This window comes from Eleutherodactylus coqui, chromosome 8 (assembly GCF_035609145.1).
Source record: "Eleutherodactylus coqui strain aEleCoq1 chromosome 8, aEleCoq1.hap1, whole genome shotgun sequence".
NCBI classification, from domain to species: Eukaryota; Metazoa; Chordata; class Amphibia; order Anura; family Eleutherodactylidae; genus Eleutherodactylus; species Eleutherodactylus coqui.
Window position 1 is genome coordinate 5,188,863 of NC_089844.1, and position 16,747 is coordinate 5,205,609.

General features: G+C 44.9%; 1 protein-coding gene across 3 annotated transcripts in view; it reads left to right on the forward strand.

Annotated features, from left to right (window-relative positions):
* Window positions 1–15,645, forward strand: part of ACMSD (aminocarboxymuconate semialdehyde decarboxylase) — a 110,608-nt gene extending 94,963 nt beyond the window's left edge. For 2 of the 3 annotated variants that reach the window (XM_066577327.1, XM_066577329.1), the window contains exon 10: window positions 15,366–15,645. In XM_066577327.1, the coding sequence (XP_066433424.1) occupies window positions 15,366–15,428 (63 nt within the window). In that variant the 3' untranslated portion in view covers window positions 15,429–15,645. Of the gene's footprint in view, window positions 1–11,728; window positions 11,832–15,365 lie in introns of those variants that run through there. The other variant, XM_066577328.1, reaches the window with a different exon arrangement.
* The last annotated feature ends 1,102 nt before the right edge of the window (window positions 15,646–16,747 follow it).

Genomic DNA, 16,747 nt, shown 5'->3' on the forward strand with positions numbered 1-16,747 from the left:
ATGTGTATATAATGAGGAGAGTCTACCTCACCTTTGAGTGTATATACTGAGGAGACTCTACCTCACCTCTATGTGTGTATACTGAGGTGAATTTACCTCACCTCTCTGTCCATATATTGAGGAGAATGTATCTCACCTTTATGTCTTCATACTGAGAAGAATCTGCCTCACCTATGTGTGTATATACAGAGGAGAATTTACCTCACCTCTGTGCGTGTATACTGAGGAGAATCTACCTCACCTATCTGTCTATATACTGTGGAGAATCTAACTGACCTCTATGTGCATATAGTGAAAGGCTGTAAAGTACATAAGGAAGCGGCCATGGACTGGAGTGATAGAGCATTTAAGGCTAAGAAGGAGCTGCAACCTCCAGTCTGGGGGTAAATTTGAATAAAAGTGGTGTTACCTTAAAGGATTTAAAGTGAGGAGAATGGGAGGGGCGGCATATTCTGCAGAGGGACATTGGTACTTGCAGCCTGAAGATAATCTAATGCTCCACTATGTGTTATTCATTTTTTAATCCTCAGTTCCTCTGAAGCATCCATGGCTTCACAAAATTTTCACTGCGAACTACAGGTAACCACCTGAACAAAATTAACTTGGGCGAAGCCAGTTTTTATCAGCTAGTATATAGGGCAAGTACCCTTGGTGCAAGGCTGGATGCACTCTAGTTGAAGGCTCAATAATGAGAGCCACCAACTAAAATGCAGGAGGTCCCATGTTCGATCTACAACAGTAGGTCCCTCCTTCGAAGATGGCCTGATTTACCAGGGTACCTCTTCTAGAACTCCCCTGGGAGTCTTGAAGCATGTGCATCCTTGTCTGGCTCCTAAGAGATTTTCTCCTACCTGTAACCCTGCCCCCACATAATGTACGGGAGTCTAAGATTTCCTTTATGATGAATTCGTCTTGCCCCTGAACCTTCACAGGAAGGGGGGGCAGCTGTTGTCTTCCCGTGAAGGTATTTTCATGTAATCTTTTTAACAGGTAAACATGGAAGACTGGATGGATCCTAAGGCGGCCTGGGGCTTCAAGCGGAAAGCCACCTGGCTGACCCTTGCTGAAATCGGGAAGCATCCAATTAACCTCTGCCCCAGTTTGGGAGAAGGCATGTAGATTTATAGATTCATGATGGATAACCACACCTTCTCTCCAACCTGGAAAGGATGAGCTGCTTAGTGGTTCCGGTCTGCTGCTTTTTTGTAGGCTTCCTGGGCTTCTTGCAAGGTCTCTTTCAATTTCCTCTGGGTTTCAGACAATGCCGTCAGTCTGTGATTGACAGTTGGGATAGGAGTGTTGATAGGAAGGCTGAGTAGTAAGCATAGAATGGGCGGTTGAGCTGTGTTGGGCATTGTTGTAGATGAACTCTGCTGTTGATAAATAATCCACCCAGTCATCCTGAAGATGGGAGATGAAGCAGTGGAGATACTGCTCTAAAGTCTGTTTGTTTTTTCGGTCTGGCCATTAGACTGAGGATGAAAAGCAGAAGTTTTTGCAGAATTTTGAGGTGAATTGAACCTCTATGTCTGAGACCACATAATCTGTAATACCATGTAGTCGGAAAACTTCCCGGATCATCAACTCCGCAGTGTGCTTGGCGGTGGGAATCTTTTTTATGGGGATGACAACAAGGGGGGTAGTCAATCATCTTGACAGCGGCAGGTCCACTATAAAGTCCATAGATATTGATACCCATGGCCTAGGTGGGACTGGAAGAGGTTGTCAGAAACTCAGAGGGTGAGATCGTGGCCTCTTTTTCCAGCACAACCTTTGCAAGAGATGACACACCTCTTCACATTCCTCCTGCAGTGGGGCCACCAGAAGGATCGAAGCCACAGTTCCAAAGTTTTTGTGACCCCAAGGTTACTGGCAAGCTTGGAATCGTGAACTCGTTTGAAAACTTCGAGTCGACCAGCCTCGGGAACATATAGTTGGTGTTCCTGCCTTCAAATTCCATCTTTGAAAGAAAGCTTCACATCCTTAGAACACCTCAGGAAAGGGTCATTTTTGTATACTGCCTTAAGCTTTGTTACAAGGTCTTCAGAGTGCAGGATACCCCAAAAGATTTTGGGGGACAGAATTGTGTAGTCTATGTTTGACCTCTGCAAATATCCTGGAAAACGCATCCACCTTGCCATATCTGAAACTGGGGTGGTAGGACAAGATAAAATTAAAGCTGGAGAAGAACCGGGCCCACAGAGAAATTCTAAATGTTTGTGGTCAGCAAAAAACATTACTGAATGATGGGTTACTTCCAAAAGCTACATTGATGGCAGAAGCTCCTTGTTCTCAATGTCATAGTTTTTCTCTATGGGTGATAAAGTGTTAGACAGAAATACATGAGGATGTAGTTGCATCTTATCTCTGACCCGTTGTGACTGGATAGCTCCCACTGTGTACTCGGAGGCGTCTACCTCAACCACAAAAGGCAATTCTGGTCTTGGATGGATCAGTACTGATGCTGAAGTGAAAAGAGTCTTTAATTTTTCTAAGGCGGCCTGTGTCTCCGAGAATCAGGAAAACGTGTGTGCTTTCTTTGTGAGGGAAGTGATGGAAGAGATTGTCTTTGAAAAGTCCTTAATAAATCTGTAGAAGTTTACAAAACTGATTAGGTGCTGTACTTCTTTCAAATTTCTTGGAATGGGCCAATCTAGGATGGCTTTAATCTTGCTAGGGTCCATACTTAGGCCGTCTAGGGAGATAATGTATCCCAGTAATTGCAGTTGGATCTGTTCAAACTCGCACTTCTCTAGATTGATGTAGAGATTATTCTTTTGGAGTCGTTCCAAGACCACCGAAACGTGCCTGCGATGTTTCTCCAAGTTATCAGAGAAGATGAGGATGTCGTCGAGATATGCCCAACAGGTCTTGAAATACATCATTGATAAAGTGCTGGAAGATGGCAGGAGCATTGTAAAGGCCAAATGGCATCACTAGGTATTCGAAATGTCCATATCGCGTTCTTGTCCCTTATTAGATCTAGTTTAATGAAGACCCTGGCGGAGCGAGTCTCTGTAATAGTTCTGGAATCAAGGAAAGGGGGTATTGATTCTCGACCTGTAATCGATACATGGTCGCAGGGTTGAGGAACTCTTTTGCACAAAAAATGTAGGCACTCACCTGCGAACAAAAAGTTCAAACGAACCCCCTATTCAAATTTTCGGCCAGGTATTCTCAGAGTACCTTCAACTCCAGTCGTGAAAGACTATAGATCCGCCTGAATGGAATAGAAGCATCAGGGAGCAACTCCACTGGGCAATCATAGGGCCAATGAGGTGACAGCTTGTCAGCTTTCTTCTTGCTGCAGACCTCCCTGAACATCTGGCATTGAACTGGTACCTTCTCAACATCCTCGGCGTCTGACACTGATTTAAGGGTGGATGGTGCTGTCTTGCAGTTCTCTTTACAGTAATCTGAACGTAAGGAATTAGTCCTCGATTCCCCGTTGATAGAGGGATTATGGGTACAGAACCAGGGGATCCCGAGAATCACCGAAAATCTAGGGAATGAGAGGAGCTGGAAGCTGATCATTTCTTGGTGGTCAGGTTTCATGCGGAGCTCCAGTTTGATTGTCTCCGGTGTGGTTAGTTCCAAGGACAAGGGTGACCCTTTCACTGTTTCCATATCAATCAGTATGGGCTTAAGTCTGGTTGCAGTGCTTTTTTCAAGAGTGAATCTTAAGTCCATGAAGTTTTCTCCTGCTCCTTAATCCAACATCGCTGAGCACTGTGTCCTCTGATTTACCGTTCAGATCTCTATTGGGAGGACAAAATGATGGAGCAGGAAAGAGTTTTCACACCGTCTTGAACTACTGGTGCAAAGGTGTGTTTGGTGGCATCGTCTTGCGTTGTGACGGCTTGAATGGTCATAGTCTTGACGTTGGCTAGGGCGAGAGTCCTTCGGAATTTATTTGGACAGTTTAAGGCATAATATCCCAAGCTTCCACAATAAAGGCAAAGATTTTCAGGATGGTGACTTTCCTTTTCAGTCGTGGAAAGGGGCTTGCATGACATCAACCTGCATCTGTTCTGGTGCGGCTTCAGTCCTCAGCTGGGGACTCAATGTGGATTGGTACCTAAACCCTCCAGTCTCTCTTTTCGCTGCTCGGAAAGTCTCTGGTCAATTAGGATGCACAGCTAAATGTAATCTTCCAGGTTACCAGGGGTCTCCACTCTAGCAAGTTCATCCTTTACCCATTGAGATAATCCCTGATGGAATTGGCTCTGTTGTGCAGCTGGATTCCATGTGGTATCATTCGCCCAGCCATGAAATTCTGCTGTATACTCTGCAACTGAAAGTTGCCCTTGTCGTAGATTATGTAACCTCCCTTGGCCATAGCACAGCGGTTGGAATCATCAAAGATTTTACCTGTAGCAGTCGTGAAGGCATCGAGGCTATCAAGAAGATTACTGTTGATCTCTACTAGGGTGGCCCATAGCTATAGGTAATTTTCAGAAAGTTAAATTTCTGCTGCTCCCAACCCCTAATCCTGTTCCAATCTACAAAAAAAAGGCTCAATTGGACATACACTTGGCGACCCACAAATGCCTTCAAGTTGGAACATAGTATACGCATTATGCAATGATTCATTTTGTTCAAAGCGGTGTGCTCTTCCATATCTCAACCATTTCCTTTTCTTCTTTAAGAATTTTTTTTGGACACATCCAGGCAACCCCAGCAATTGTTTAAAAACATACTGAATCAAATTTACCAAAAGGTCATTCGAAAACGTTCCTGAGATAACATGAAAATGTTAAAATTTTTTAGTTTTTTTATTAACTCACACAACTTCTCGAGGAGCAAATGCATTTTTATTTACAACAATAATTTCTATAGAATCAAAACAGAATGTGAACGAAGGAACATTATTTTTTCCTAAGGCCGGCTTCACACTGGTGATAGGCTTTCTTGCGATGTGAGAGGGAGTGAAAACGCATGATAATGAAACCAATGATTTTAAACAGAAAGGGGGGCCAGAGGGGTTATTATAGTAATCTCTCTCAAGCCAAGTGAGGGGGCAGGGCTAGCGGGTTTCCGTCCACTAGCCTAGCCCCCTCACTTGGCTGGAGAGAGATTACTATAATAACCCCTCTAGCCACGCCCCCTCTCAAGCCTCGTCCCCACTCTCTGAGAAACCCAGCAGCTCTGCCCCTATCTCTTCAAATATGGGGGAAAATGCCCCAGATCCCCTGTAGCTCCGCCCCCTCTTCTCTCTCAGGGGAAATTCTTAGCCGACTTCGCGATCTTCTATTGATTTCAATGGGGCCAGCACTGCTGCTGCCGGCCCCATTGAAATCAAGGGGCGATATCGCACATTCTTCTTTGCGATGCAAGGTTAGAGTGAAAACATCCCTAAGGAGAAGGAAACCAGTGAAAATCATTGATTTCATTATCATGCGTTTTAACTAATTCTCGCATCGCAGGGAAGTCGAATCGCCAGTGGGTGTGAGCCCTTATACATAGGAAACCATGTTAACAGTAGTGCTGTCGTTAATAGTGACACTACTAATAATGCAGGAAAAGTAGTGCATGCAGCGTTACTGTGAAATATGCAAAAGTGCAACATAATTCATGGATAACATAATTGTATTGTTCACAGAGACAGGAGGAATCCCGAATTTTATTTTTTGTAAATGCCCTTCACAGTTGGGATTAATTTAAAACATGCAAACTTTATTAGGAAAATTTAAAATTAAAGACACTAATGGGCAACAAATAAAAATGAATCTCCAACATCCCACTGAATGGGAGAGATCCAAAGAGTATACTAAGACAGGACGCGGCGTATAGACTAAAGGAGCTGTTAGTCCTGTGTGGTAGTGTTTACTCAGCAATATAGTTCTGGAAACGATGTTTCTAGATTAAACAGTTCCCCATCAGACATATGATAGTTGGTGAACATGCATTGATGTCTCCAGTTCCTCATAGAGTTAATTGCTTCATGCAGACTCTAGAGAACGGCATAATAGCTTTTTGACCAAAATGCTAAGGTCTCTTAGGTATGGATAACTGTGTAATCCGTTATCATAACTAGGTTTCCTCCTCAGAGCGAAAACTCATATAAAAGTTCTGCTCGATTAGGAATATGTTTGATTCAAAATTTTTTGTATGTTTATTTTAACTCTTAACTCAACGCGTTTCTCCGCAAGATAGCAGCGGTTCATCAGGAGTGTGAAGTTTAAGGTGGGCTGGTTCGTTGGATGATTGGACTGGACTATTTGCGGAAAGCTATATACCGTGACCAGTCTGTTTGTCCCAATGAGGGTGATAGCATGTGTATCCGTGTATGTAATCTGAGCCTGGAGTATATCAGTGCTACAGACTATTATGAACACGTCACTGGGTATTAGCCCAAAAGGAACTTGTTTGGGAGCTTGGCAAGAGTGTTGCTACTAGATGTGGTCACGAACATAGATGAGGGAGAATGCCTCTTGAGTAAGCTTAGTCTAAGGGGTGCTATAGAAAGAACTGGCACCGATTGTCTTATTGCTTAAATGGTGACACTAATGCGTAGCCACTCAAGTCTCATGGGTGGTAACTAAACAAGCAAAATGGAGATTTTCTCAGCCAGGAAGGACCATTCAGATGTATTGAAATACTGGCAGACCGAGTTCCAATTTGCCCGAAGTTTTAAAATATCTGCACCACAAGCTGGTTGTGCAAATAGAGCTGAGGTTAAGCCTCAGAATACTCAGTGCTCAATATAAGAACACACCAAACGAACCAGACTACAGTATGCTCAGTTAGCCTTGCATAAAACCAGGGACCTTAGATCGTTGGCCCATAGGGGTTAATGCAGAGCAAGTGTATGAGCGTAAGAAACATAGTACAGAGAGCGAGCAGCAGAGCCTCCGGCCTGGATGGTAGGATGGGGTATGGCCTGGTTTTATGCAAGGCTAACTGAGCAAACTTTAGTCTGGTTCGTTTGGTGTGTTCTTATATTGAGCACTGAGTATTCTGAGGCTTAACCTCAGCTCTATTCTTTGCACAACCAGCTTGTGGTGCAGATATTTTAAAACTTCAGGCAAATTGGAACTCGGTCTGCCAGTATTTCAATACATCTGAATGGTCCTTCCTGGCTGAGAGAATCTCCATTTTGCTTGTTTAGTTACCACCCATGAGACTTGAGTGGCTACGCATTAGTGTCACCATTTAAGCAATTAGACAATCGGTGCCAGTTCTTTCTATAGCACCCCTTAGACTAAGCTTACTCAAGAGGCATTCTCCCTCATCTATGTTCGTGACCACATCTAGTAGCAACACTCTTGTCAAGCTCCCAAACAAGTTCCTTTTGGGCTAATACCCAGTGACGTGTTCATAATAGTCTGTAGCACTGATATACTCCAGGCTCAGATTACATACACGGATACACATGTTATCACCCTCATTGGGACAAACAGACTGGTCACGGTATATAGCTTTCCGCAAATAGTCCAGTCCAATCATCCAACGAACCAGCCCACCTTAAACTTCACACTCCTGATGAACCGCTGCTATCTTGCGGAGAAACGCGTTGAGTTAAGAGTTAAAATAAACATACAAAAATTTTGAATCAAACATATTCATAATCGAGCAGAACTTTTATATGAGTTTTCGCTCTGAGGAGGAAACCTAGTTATGATAACGGATTACACAGTTATCCATACCTAAGAGACCTTAGCATTTTGGTCAAAAAGCTATTATGCCGTTCTCTAGAGTCTGCATGAAGCAATTAACTCTATGAGGAACTGGAGACATCCATGCATGTTCACCAACTATCATATGTCTGATGGGGAACTGTTTAATCTAGAAACATCGTTTCCAGAACTATATTGTTGAGTAAACACTACCACACAGGACTAACAGCTCCTTTAGCCTATACGCCGTGTCCTGTCTTAGTATACTCTTTGGATCTCTCCCATTCAGTGGGATGTTGGAGATTCATTTTTATTTGTTGCCCATTAGCGTCTTTAATTTTAAATTATCCGAATAAAGTTTGCATGTTTTAAATTAATCCCAACTGTGAAGGGCATTTACAATAAGTTCAATTAATTGTAGCGCCGGCTTCACTTAGCAATGGCAATGCTAATTAAAATAATGAAAACTGGCATTCCTTTCCATCACTGGTGCTTACGAGTGATTCTAAATTAAAATAACTGAAAAAATGTTATTTGAAAGAAATTAATCTCCAGGCGAAATTTTAAAAACTTCATGGAACTTCAGGAAACAGATTTCTGAGCTCCAAGAGTGTTGTGTTACCTACCAGGGAAGGATTGCTGACCAACTGCGTTAGATGGTTTACAGAAGCAACTGCTGGGTGACTAATACCACATGGAAGCTAGCCACCCAGAAGAGTCAATTCCAACGAGGATTGTCTGAGCCAGTGAAAGATAAGCTTGCCAGAGTTGAGACCCCTGACAATTTGGAGGATTTTTTTTGGTTATGTATTCAAATTGATCAGAGACTTACTGAACGAAAGAAGGAGAAGCTGCGTGCATTTGGGAACCAACTTGCATGTTCTTTCAGTCAACCAGCTTTTAACACCCAGCAAAGGACTGAAACCATACCCGAGCCAATACAGATTGGTGACATCCGCAAACCTTTTTCCTTAGCAGAGAAGGAAAGGTGCCATGTGGAGAACCTGTGTCTCTTTTGTGGGGACTCAAGATACTATGCTATTAACTACCCCAATAGGTTCCAAAAAACTATTGCCTTTACCAGTGCTAAGACCATAGACAAATCTGACATTCCCAAACAGCCGGGTTCGGTGTCACAAGCCATCCCATCGACAACTCAAGATGAGATATGTCCCACATCTCTTCACTTTGTCTTTCAAATCAGAGGTGTAACTTGAAGATTCGGGGCCCCAATGCAATATCTCTAACAGGGCCCCCCAACAATAGTGCTTTATTCATACTACTAGGCTCCCTGTATGGAGAAGATAGTTCTTCTGGGCCCCCTAAGTTTCATGGGCCCAGGTGCAAACACATCCTTTATAGTTACGCCCCTAATTCCAATACAGATCCTAATTGGGGCCAAAAATTACAATGCTCAGCTATGTTAGATTCTGGAGCTGGAGGGAACTTCATGAACTTTAAATACGCTCTCGACAACAATATCTCAAGTAGGAGCAAACCATATCAATTGATATGGAAACTGTTGATCAATTACCTTTGTCTTCGGGGCCTGTAACTCATGAGATAATTGAACTTGAAATTGTTATTGAGCCTGATCACCATGAGATGATTAGTTTCCACCTTATCTCTTATCCTAAGTTTCCAGTTAATCTAGGAATCCCTTGGTTTTCTACCCACAATCCTTCTACCAACCGGTACTTAAGGACCATTACCTTCCCCTCTGAGTACTGCAAAGAACGATGTCAAATGTTACTACCCACCCTCGAACATAGCCAGACCTCTGAAGATAGTCAGTAGAGTTCTGATAAGTTGCCACCTCAGTATAAGCAATTCAATGATGTCTGCAGCAAGAAAAAACCAACCAACTCCCTCCTTATTGGCCATATGATTGTCCAATCCAATTGCTCCCAGGAACAACCATCCATTTCAGACAAATTTACAGTCTTTCTGGACGAGAGTTAAAGGTATTCAGAGAATACCTAGATGTAAATCAAAAGGCTTCATTTGACCTTCTTGATGTTACGATTGTGAGGGCAAACTAAGAACACAGGGCCCACACGATCGTACCCAAAATGGGAGTGGGTGGGATGGACGCACACAGGTTGCACACGGTATTCACACGGGTTTCAGGCAAACTTACCCTGAACTACAAAGGGGATGACAGTGACCCTACCTAAGCGGGGAACATTGCCCCAATAAGGGCAGCCCAGCGCTCTTCAGATCTCGGCCCTAGCTGATCCTAGGAGCCACGCACCAGAACAGGACGCATTCTCATGTCACATGACAGGGACGGAACAACAGGATACACAGAGCCAGGATACGCAGCATACAGCAGCCAAAATGCAACCACTAGTAAGAGATAGGAAGCTGAATATAAATACCAGGTATTAGTTGACATTTTGTACAAGACGTGGAAGCTAGCGGGCCAACTTCACGGCTCCTGGTTATACTGCTAGTCCATACACTAATCAGGAGTCCAGCAGAACTGGACAGAATTCACACAGAATGCTGCAACAGGACAGGACACAGATAGCAGGTCACACAGCAAGCTAACACCAAGCTGACAGAATTTAAACGCACAAACGAGCATGAACCAGCAAGACACAGATCACACAGCAAGCTTGCAACAGGACAGACAACCAATGCACTGACTCTACCGGCACGGACTCTACCCAGAGCTCACATGAACACAGATGAAACTCACAGCAAGTCTATGTGTCCTCATACCAGGGGGGATAGACAGTCAGCCACAGAGCTGACATAGGGGACTGTGTCAGGGATACACGAACTGACACACTGGAAGCAAAGAGACACAACAGACCTACTTGCAAACACAGAGCAGAATGGGAAGAAGCTGAACATGACTGATAACAAGTTACAGACCACAGAAGTAACATGACTGCTCACCTTGTGACCTAGCCAGCAACTGACCAGGAGCTGGGTTTATATGTGAGCACAGACCCAGGAGATTGGCTAGCAGGAAGTACCACACCTAGCCAGTTCAATTAACCCTCAATCACCTGTAACTGTGCTGCTAGGAGTACATAGTACAACAGATCCCAGAAGCACATCCTGACACTTGACCCACTGCTGAGGGCACCTTTGTTCTTTGTAGAAAAGACTCGACCTTATGGCCATGCATTGATTACAAAGAACTCAAGAAAATTGCAGTTAAAAATCGCTACCCTCTCCCCTTAACCTGGGAATTGCTGGACTCCGTTCTGCCAAAATTGTTACCAAACTAGACCTCATACGGATCCGCCCAGGGGATGAGTGGAAGGCCGCCTATAGAACAGGATATGGACATTTTGAATACCTGGCTATGCCTTTTGGCAATGCTCTTGCCACCTTCCAACATTTTTTTAATGATGTGTTTTGAAATTTTTTGGATAAATTTGTTGTTGCTTACCTTGATGACATTCTTATATTTTCTGACAGCTTGGAAGGAACATTGTAGGCATGTCCGACTACTCTGTAATTGTAAGAACGATGTGAAAAAATATGTTGCCTCTTGTGTAACGTGTTTACAAAGCAAGACACCATGATCTCCTTTGTTTGGACTTCTCCAATCACTTAAAGTCCTATCCCAGCCTTGGGGATTAATATCAATGGATTTTATTGTGGCTCTTCCCCCTTCCAAAGAAATAACTACCATTCTTGTTGGGGTGGACCGACTCACAAAAATGGCCCATTTAATCCCCACCAAAGAGATTCCCACTGCTGAACCAACTGCAGAATTAATGATCAAGGAGATATTTGGGCTGCATGGCATTCCCGATAATGTAGTTTCTGATAGAGGAGGCTCAGTTTACTTTAAAACTTTGGAAAAGCTTCTGTACTCTTCTATGGATTACTATTAATTTGTCTTCCGCCCTAAATCCCCAGTCCATTGGCCAGACTGAAAGGACCAACCGGACTCTTTAGCAATACCTCTACTGTTTTATTTCCTACCTCCAAGATGATTGGGTGGACTAGTTACCTACAGCAGAATTCACTTATAACAACTCCAAACATCGTTCCATATCGCAAAGTACTTTTTTTGATAACCTTGGTTTGCATCCAGTGTTCATTCCTGACCTTCCCTTGAATACTCCTACGGTCACTCACAGGCTAACTACACTGCGGAAAACCCAAGAGAAAGTAATTGAGGTGCTAAAAGAAGTCCAAAAATATTCTAAAAGGGACAGCTGTAAAACACCACAAAGCTCCTCCTACGTTTCAGGTGAGTGATAAAGTCTGTCTGTCTACCAAAAATGTTAAAACACATTTGGCCTCTCCCAAATTGGGTGAAAAGTTTATTGGGCCATTTCAGATTGCTGCCAAGGTTGGTCAAGTTTTATTCCGCTGAAACTCCTTGCCAGACTAAAGATTCATCCAGTATGCCATACATCACTGCTTAAACCAGTCGAAGAGAACGCTTTTTCAGGAAAAAGTTAGCCACCACCTCCACCAGTGAACATCCAAGGGGGTAGAGTTATACAACATGGACAAAATTTTAGATTCCAGGATGCTTAGAGGTAACTTGAAGGACCTAGTGCGGTGGAGAGGATATGGGCCTGAGGAGAACTCATGGGAACTGGACTGCAATGTGCATGCCCCTAGGCTCATAACAGCATTTCATCAGAGGTATCCAGGAAGGCCAGCCAGAAGAAGGCGGCTACTGTCAGGGCTTGAATCCAGCAGCTCCTGTGTTCTAAGTGGCAGCTCTACCTGTTGAGCTATACAGTCCTCTGACAAGCTCCCCTGCTAACTCTTGTTCCTGTCGCTTGTTCCTAGCTCTTATCCAGTCCCTCTTTCCTTGATTGCTCCCTCTGTTTTTCTGATTGCACACCCTATAAAACCTAGTCTATCACCTCCTATCCTTATGTGATTTTTGTGCTCCAAGCCTGTAGTCAAGCTGCACCACCTGCTTGCATCTCCATACTGCAAACTGACATATCTGTGTACTGACCTCTAACTTTCCTGACTATACGACCCGCCTGTTCCTCTGTACTGCAAACTAATACCTACCTGTGTACCCACCTCTGTCTTTCCCTGACCACACTATCAATCCTCACCAGTTATGAGAGAGAGACTCCAACCCTGAACCGGATCATTAAACAAGGTGAGAGGGGTTAAGGGCGACAATAAGTTTTTGATTTCCCCACAGTTAGGAAAGGGCAGTTCTGGGAGATGTTTTTGAATTGCAGATGACATGAGCGTGCGAATAACTGGATGGAGTGAAGTAAAGCTTGAAGTCACATGTAACCCCAGGACAACGGGTGTGCTGCCAAGAAGTTATGGTAGCACCACAGACTGAGATGGAGCTATCAGAATTAGATCAGTTAGTATAAGGCAGAAATACAAGAAGTTAGGCTTTTGAGAGGTTAAGTTTTAAATAGAGAGAAAGCATAGTGTTAGAAACAAGGGACAATCACTGATGTTCTGCAGTAGCGAAGGTGTGAGGTCACAGGAACCAATATAATTATGTGTAGTGAACATACAGATAGTAATGAAACCCAAGTCGACTGATACTTTGTCCAATGGTGGCGATGTAGATGGAGGAGAGGGCCAAGGACCGAACCATGAGGAATCCAAACAGCGAGGGGAAAAGGAGAAAAGGTAGAGTCAGTGAATGCGACACTGAACAAGTGATCAGAAAGCTTGGAGGAGAACCAAGAGAGCACAGAATCCTTAATGCAGTATAGAGATCCAGAAGGATCAGTAGAGAGTGGTCACCATTCATCCTTTGACACTTTAGCAAGAGTGGTGTAGCAGTTCTGACACTAGGTTTGGATCCGCGGGTGTAGTAGCCATTTAGGTCCAGAGAGTAGTCAGAGGAGAGCCAGAAGTTGGCAACAGGTGGTCTCAAATCATGGTACTAGGGAGGAGGCAGGTATTGTCAGGAGGAAAGCCAGAGGTCGGTATCGGTAGGTCTCACATTGCAGTACAACGGAGGAGGCGGGTATCATTTTCAGGAGGAAAGCCAGAGGTCGGTATCAGTGGGTCTCAGTTGAGTTTGCAGAGGATCAGGCAGAAAAGGAGCTTGACTAAGGCTGTGAAGCACAATAATCACGCACTGGAGGGGAGATAGGGCCAGATTTATATAAAATTTCTAATTACGAGCAGGGCGGAGCCAAGACAGGGAACTGGATCAGGAATATGGGAACCCAGCCTAAGGTCCAGCAAAGAAACTGTCCAAGGGCTGGTTGGCTCAGCGAAGAGAACTGCCAACTGGAGTGCAGGAGGTCCCAGGTTCTATTTCTGACAAGCGGTTTCTGTAGAATGTGGAGAGCAAAAACCGAACTGCAAGGGTCAAGGAGAGAGTTATCAGGTGAGAGTAGAATAGACACCCCAGGAGTTTGGAGATGGAGGGGAGATTAGAGACGAGTCAGTAGTCGGCAGCACAGGACAGGCCAAGAGAGGTTTTCTTTAGTAATTGGGATATTACAGGAGGAGGGAAAGATTCCAGAAGAAAGAGACAAGTTGAATATTGCTGTGAGATGACTAATGCTGGAAGTAGGGCGAGAAGTCTGGAGACTACTTCTGTTGGGTGACATGCTGAGAGCGAACTAGAGGGGGTGCTGGAGAGGTGATCAAGGCTAATTGGGGACGGGGGAGTTATTTCCTGATACATGTTGTCAATTTTCACTTTGAAATAAGCCGCCAAATCTTCAGCGCTAAGATCCGTCATAGGGGGCTTTATTTTAGGGCTGAGGGAGTGAAGGCATCAGTGTCTTTTTGGGTTATGGGATAGTGAGGAGATGAGAGGAGTGAAGTTAGCTTGGTTGGATGGTGAAGGGCAAAGTTGTATGTTCTGGGCATGAATTTCTAGTGGAGGAAATCCACGTGTTCGGTACATCTACAGCTCCACCAAAGGAAACGTATGTGAGGCATCGGTCAGGGTTGACACGGTCTACATCAGGAGGGTCGGATGATGGGGGGGAGCCGCTTCATCCAGTGATGGAAGAGATAGGGGATAGCGAGGACTGCATGGAGTCTGAGAATTGCTGGGTGTAAACGACCTGTAGGTTTCTGTGTGTGCAGTAGGTAAGAGTGTCCTCAGCGAGACAGGAACACCCGACCGTAAAGGAGAGGAAGTTGTAAGCAAGAGGGGGTGACCTGCCAGGTGCATTGTGGAGAGAGAACAACACCCACTCTTCCATCATTCCTGTTCTCAGGTTTGGGTTACAGGAGAAGTGTAGGCCACCATAACAGAACAGCGAGTGAAGCAGTGTCAGACTGCTGGATGCATTTCTTCATGAGAGCCAGCAGGTTCTTATAGCACATCGTTGCTAAGGAACGGCGAGTTGTGCATTCGGACATGTTAGTTGGAGCTCCAGCGTTGTATTCAGCTGTCGGTGCAGCCTGTCGGTCAGAACGATTCCTGACATCCTCCTCCGACCCCTTTCAGTGATGAGTTATATCCGTCCTCAGGATCTCCTTTCTCTGGACGTTTTCTCCACACCGTTACATGAGAAAACCCCCTGTGGTTGGCGGTGAGACCCCGGCTAGTCAGGCACCGATGACCGGCGTCGTTGAAAGTCGCTTTGATCGCTGGATCTTCCCATCTAATGTGGATTCACAGTGAAACTGATCCCCGGAAAGCTTGTCATGGGACTTTATGCCGGGGGGATGGGAAGAATGTCCATACAGGAAAGCACCAATCATGGGAGGTCCGGGGGCTCTAATAAAGGAGTGGGGGTCTAATACTACTAAGGCCGCTGCTCTTCTTTCTGTATTTACTGTAACCTTTCTGTTTTTTAGGACAAGTTGTTGGCTGAAAACGCTCTGACTTTCCTCGGACTTGACAGGAAGCAGTTTGAGTGAACGCTGCGGCCACCTTACACAGCGGTCTTCACAGCTTGCATACATAACTCAGTTGGCTTACCTGTGGCCAACCCAGCTCCGCTACATCACAGAAGACCGTCACCACTTGCTGAGGGTTAGGAGCGCAGAGCGGAGGATTGCCTCCTCTCTGCGGATTGTCTTGTTTTATAAACTATACAAAGTGCAAAACCAAAATGTACAAGGAAGCAGCGACCGCGAGTTTGTAAGAAACCCAAAAATGTACATTTACACATAAAGCTTTTGTGCCATACTCCCCAGTGTTTAACTCTGCTGTCCAACAACCTCGATACATCGGGATCCACGTTATCGGTGAAAGCGTAATAAATACTTTGTGGGAGAGTCATCAAAATTGCGCCAAAGAAAAAGTGAAGCCGCTGTCTGCGAGAACCAATCAGGTCACTGCCCTTTATCCTTCAGATGACCTATCATAAAGAAGTTGGGATCTCTGGGATCTTTGGGCTCCAGTTTCCCCCTGTGTTGAAAATCTGCACCAAGACCTGCCACATGTGAGCTCGCCCTTATTCTGAGGATCGTTATGTTAACTTTATCCATCGGTGTGCTGCAGTCGATTCCCTGGGTCACTGTCAGCGCAGGAAGCAGAATGAGCTGACCGCGGTGCAGTGGCCTGGGTTGGTACTGCAGGTACAGATCCCGTTGAATTCAATGCAATACCAACCTGGGCAGCTGCGCTATGGTCAGCACATCCTGCTTCCTGCACCGACAGTGACCCTGGGAATCACTGATCATCAGCTGTATATAGATAACACAAATTCTACCATTCATAAGAGGTGATGTCACAGCTAGGGTTGTCACGCGGCTGGTATTTTTTCTGCAAGGCCGGTGCCGGTATTTTTTTTACCGGCCCTAATACAGACTGGTGTTTTCAGAGCCTGCACTGCCCCCTAGCGCCGGTTAACTCTCCTCCAACAGTCCTGACATCACGGGTAAAACAGACCTGCAGAGCCGACAGCTTCCAGGGCCTCTGATGATGTCATGTCATGTGATACCCTGTGTGGAAGGAGATAGGGATCACATGACCACCGGGGGGGGGGCTAAGTAAATGTAGGACTCTGAAGTTGTGTGTGTGTGTCAGTGTGTGTGTTGGATCTGGAGCTGGTGCGGTCTGGATGGATGTAGTGGAGCTGTGTGTGTGATGTCTTGGGATCAGGATGGATATAGTGTAGTTGTGTGTGTTGAAGCTGTGGGGTTATGGATCGATGAATTGAGTGAGTGGAGTTGTGTGTGTGATGTGTGTGGGGGTCAGGATGGTTGTAGCAGAGCTGTGTGTGTGATGTGTG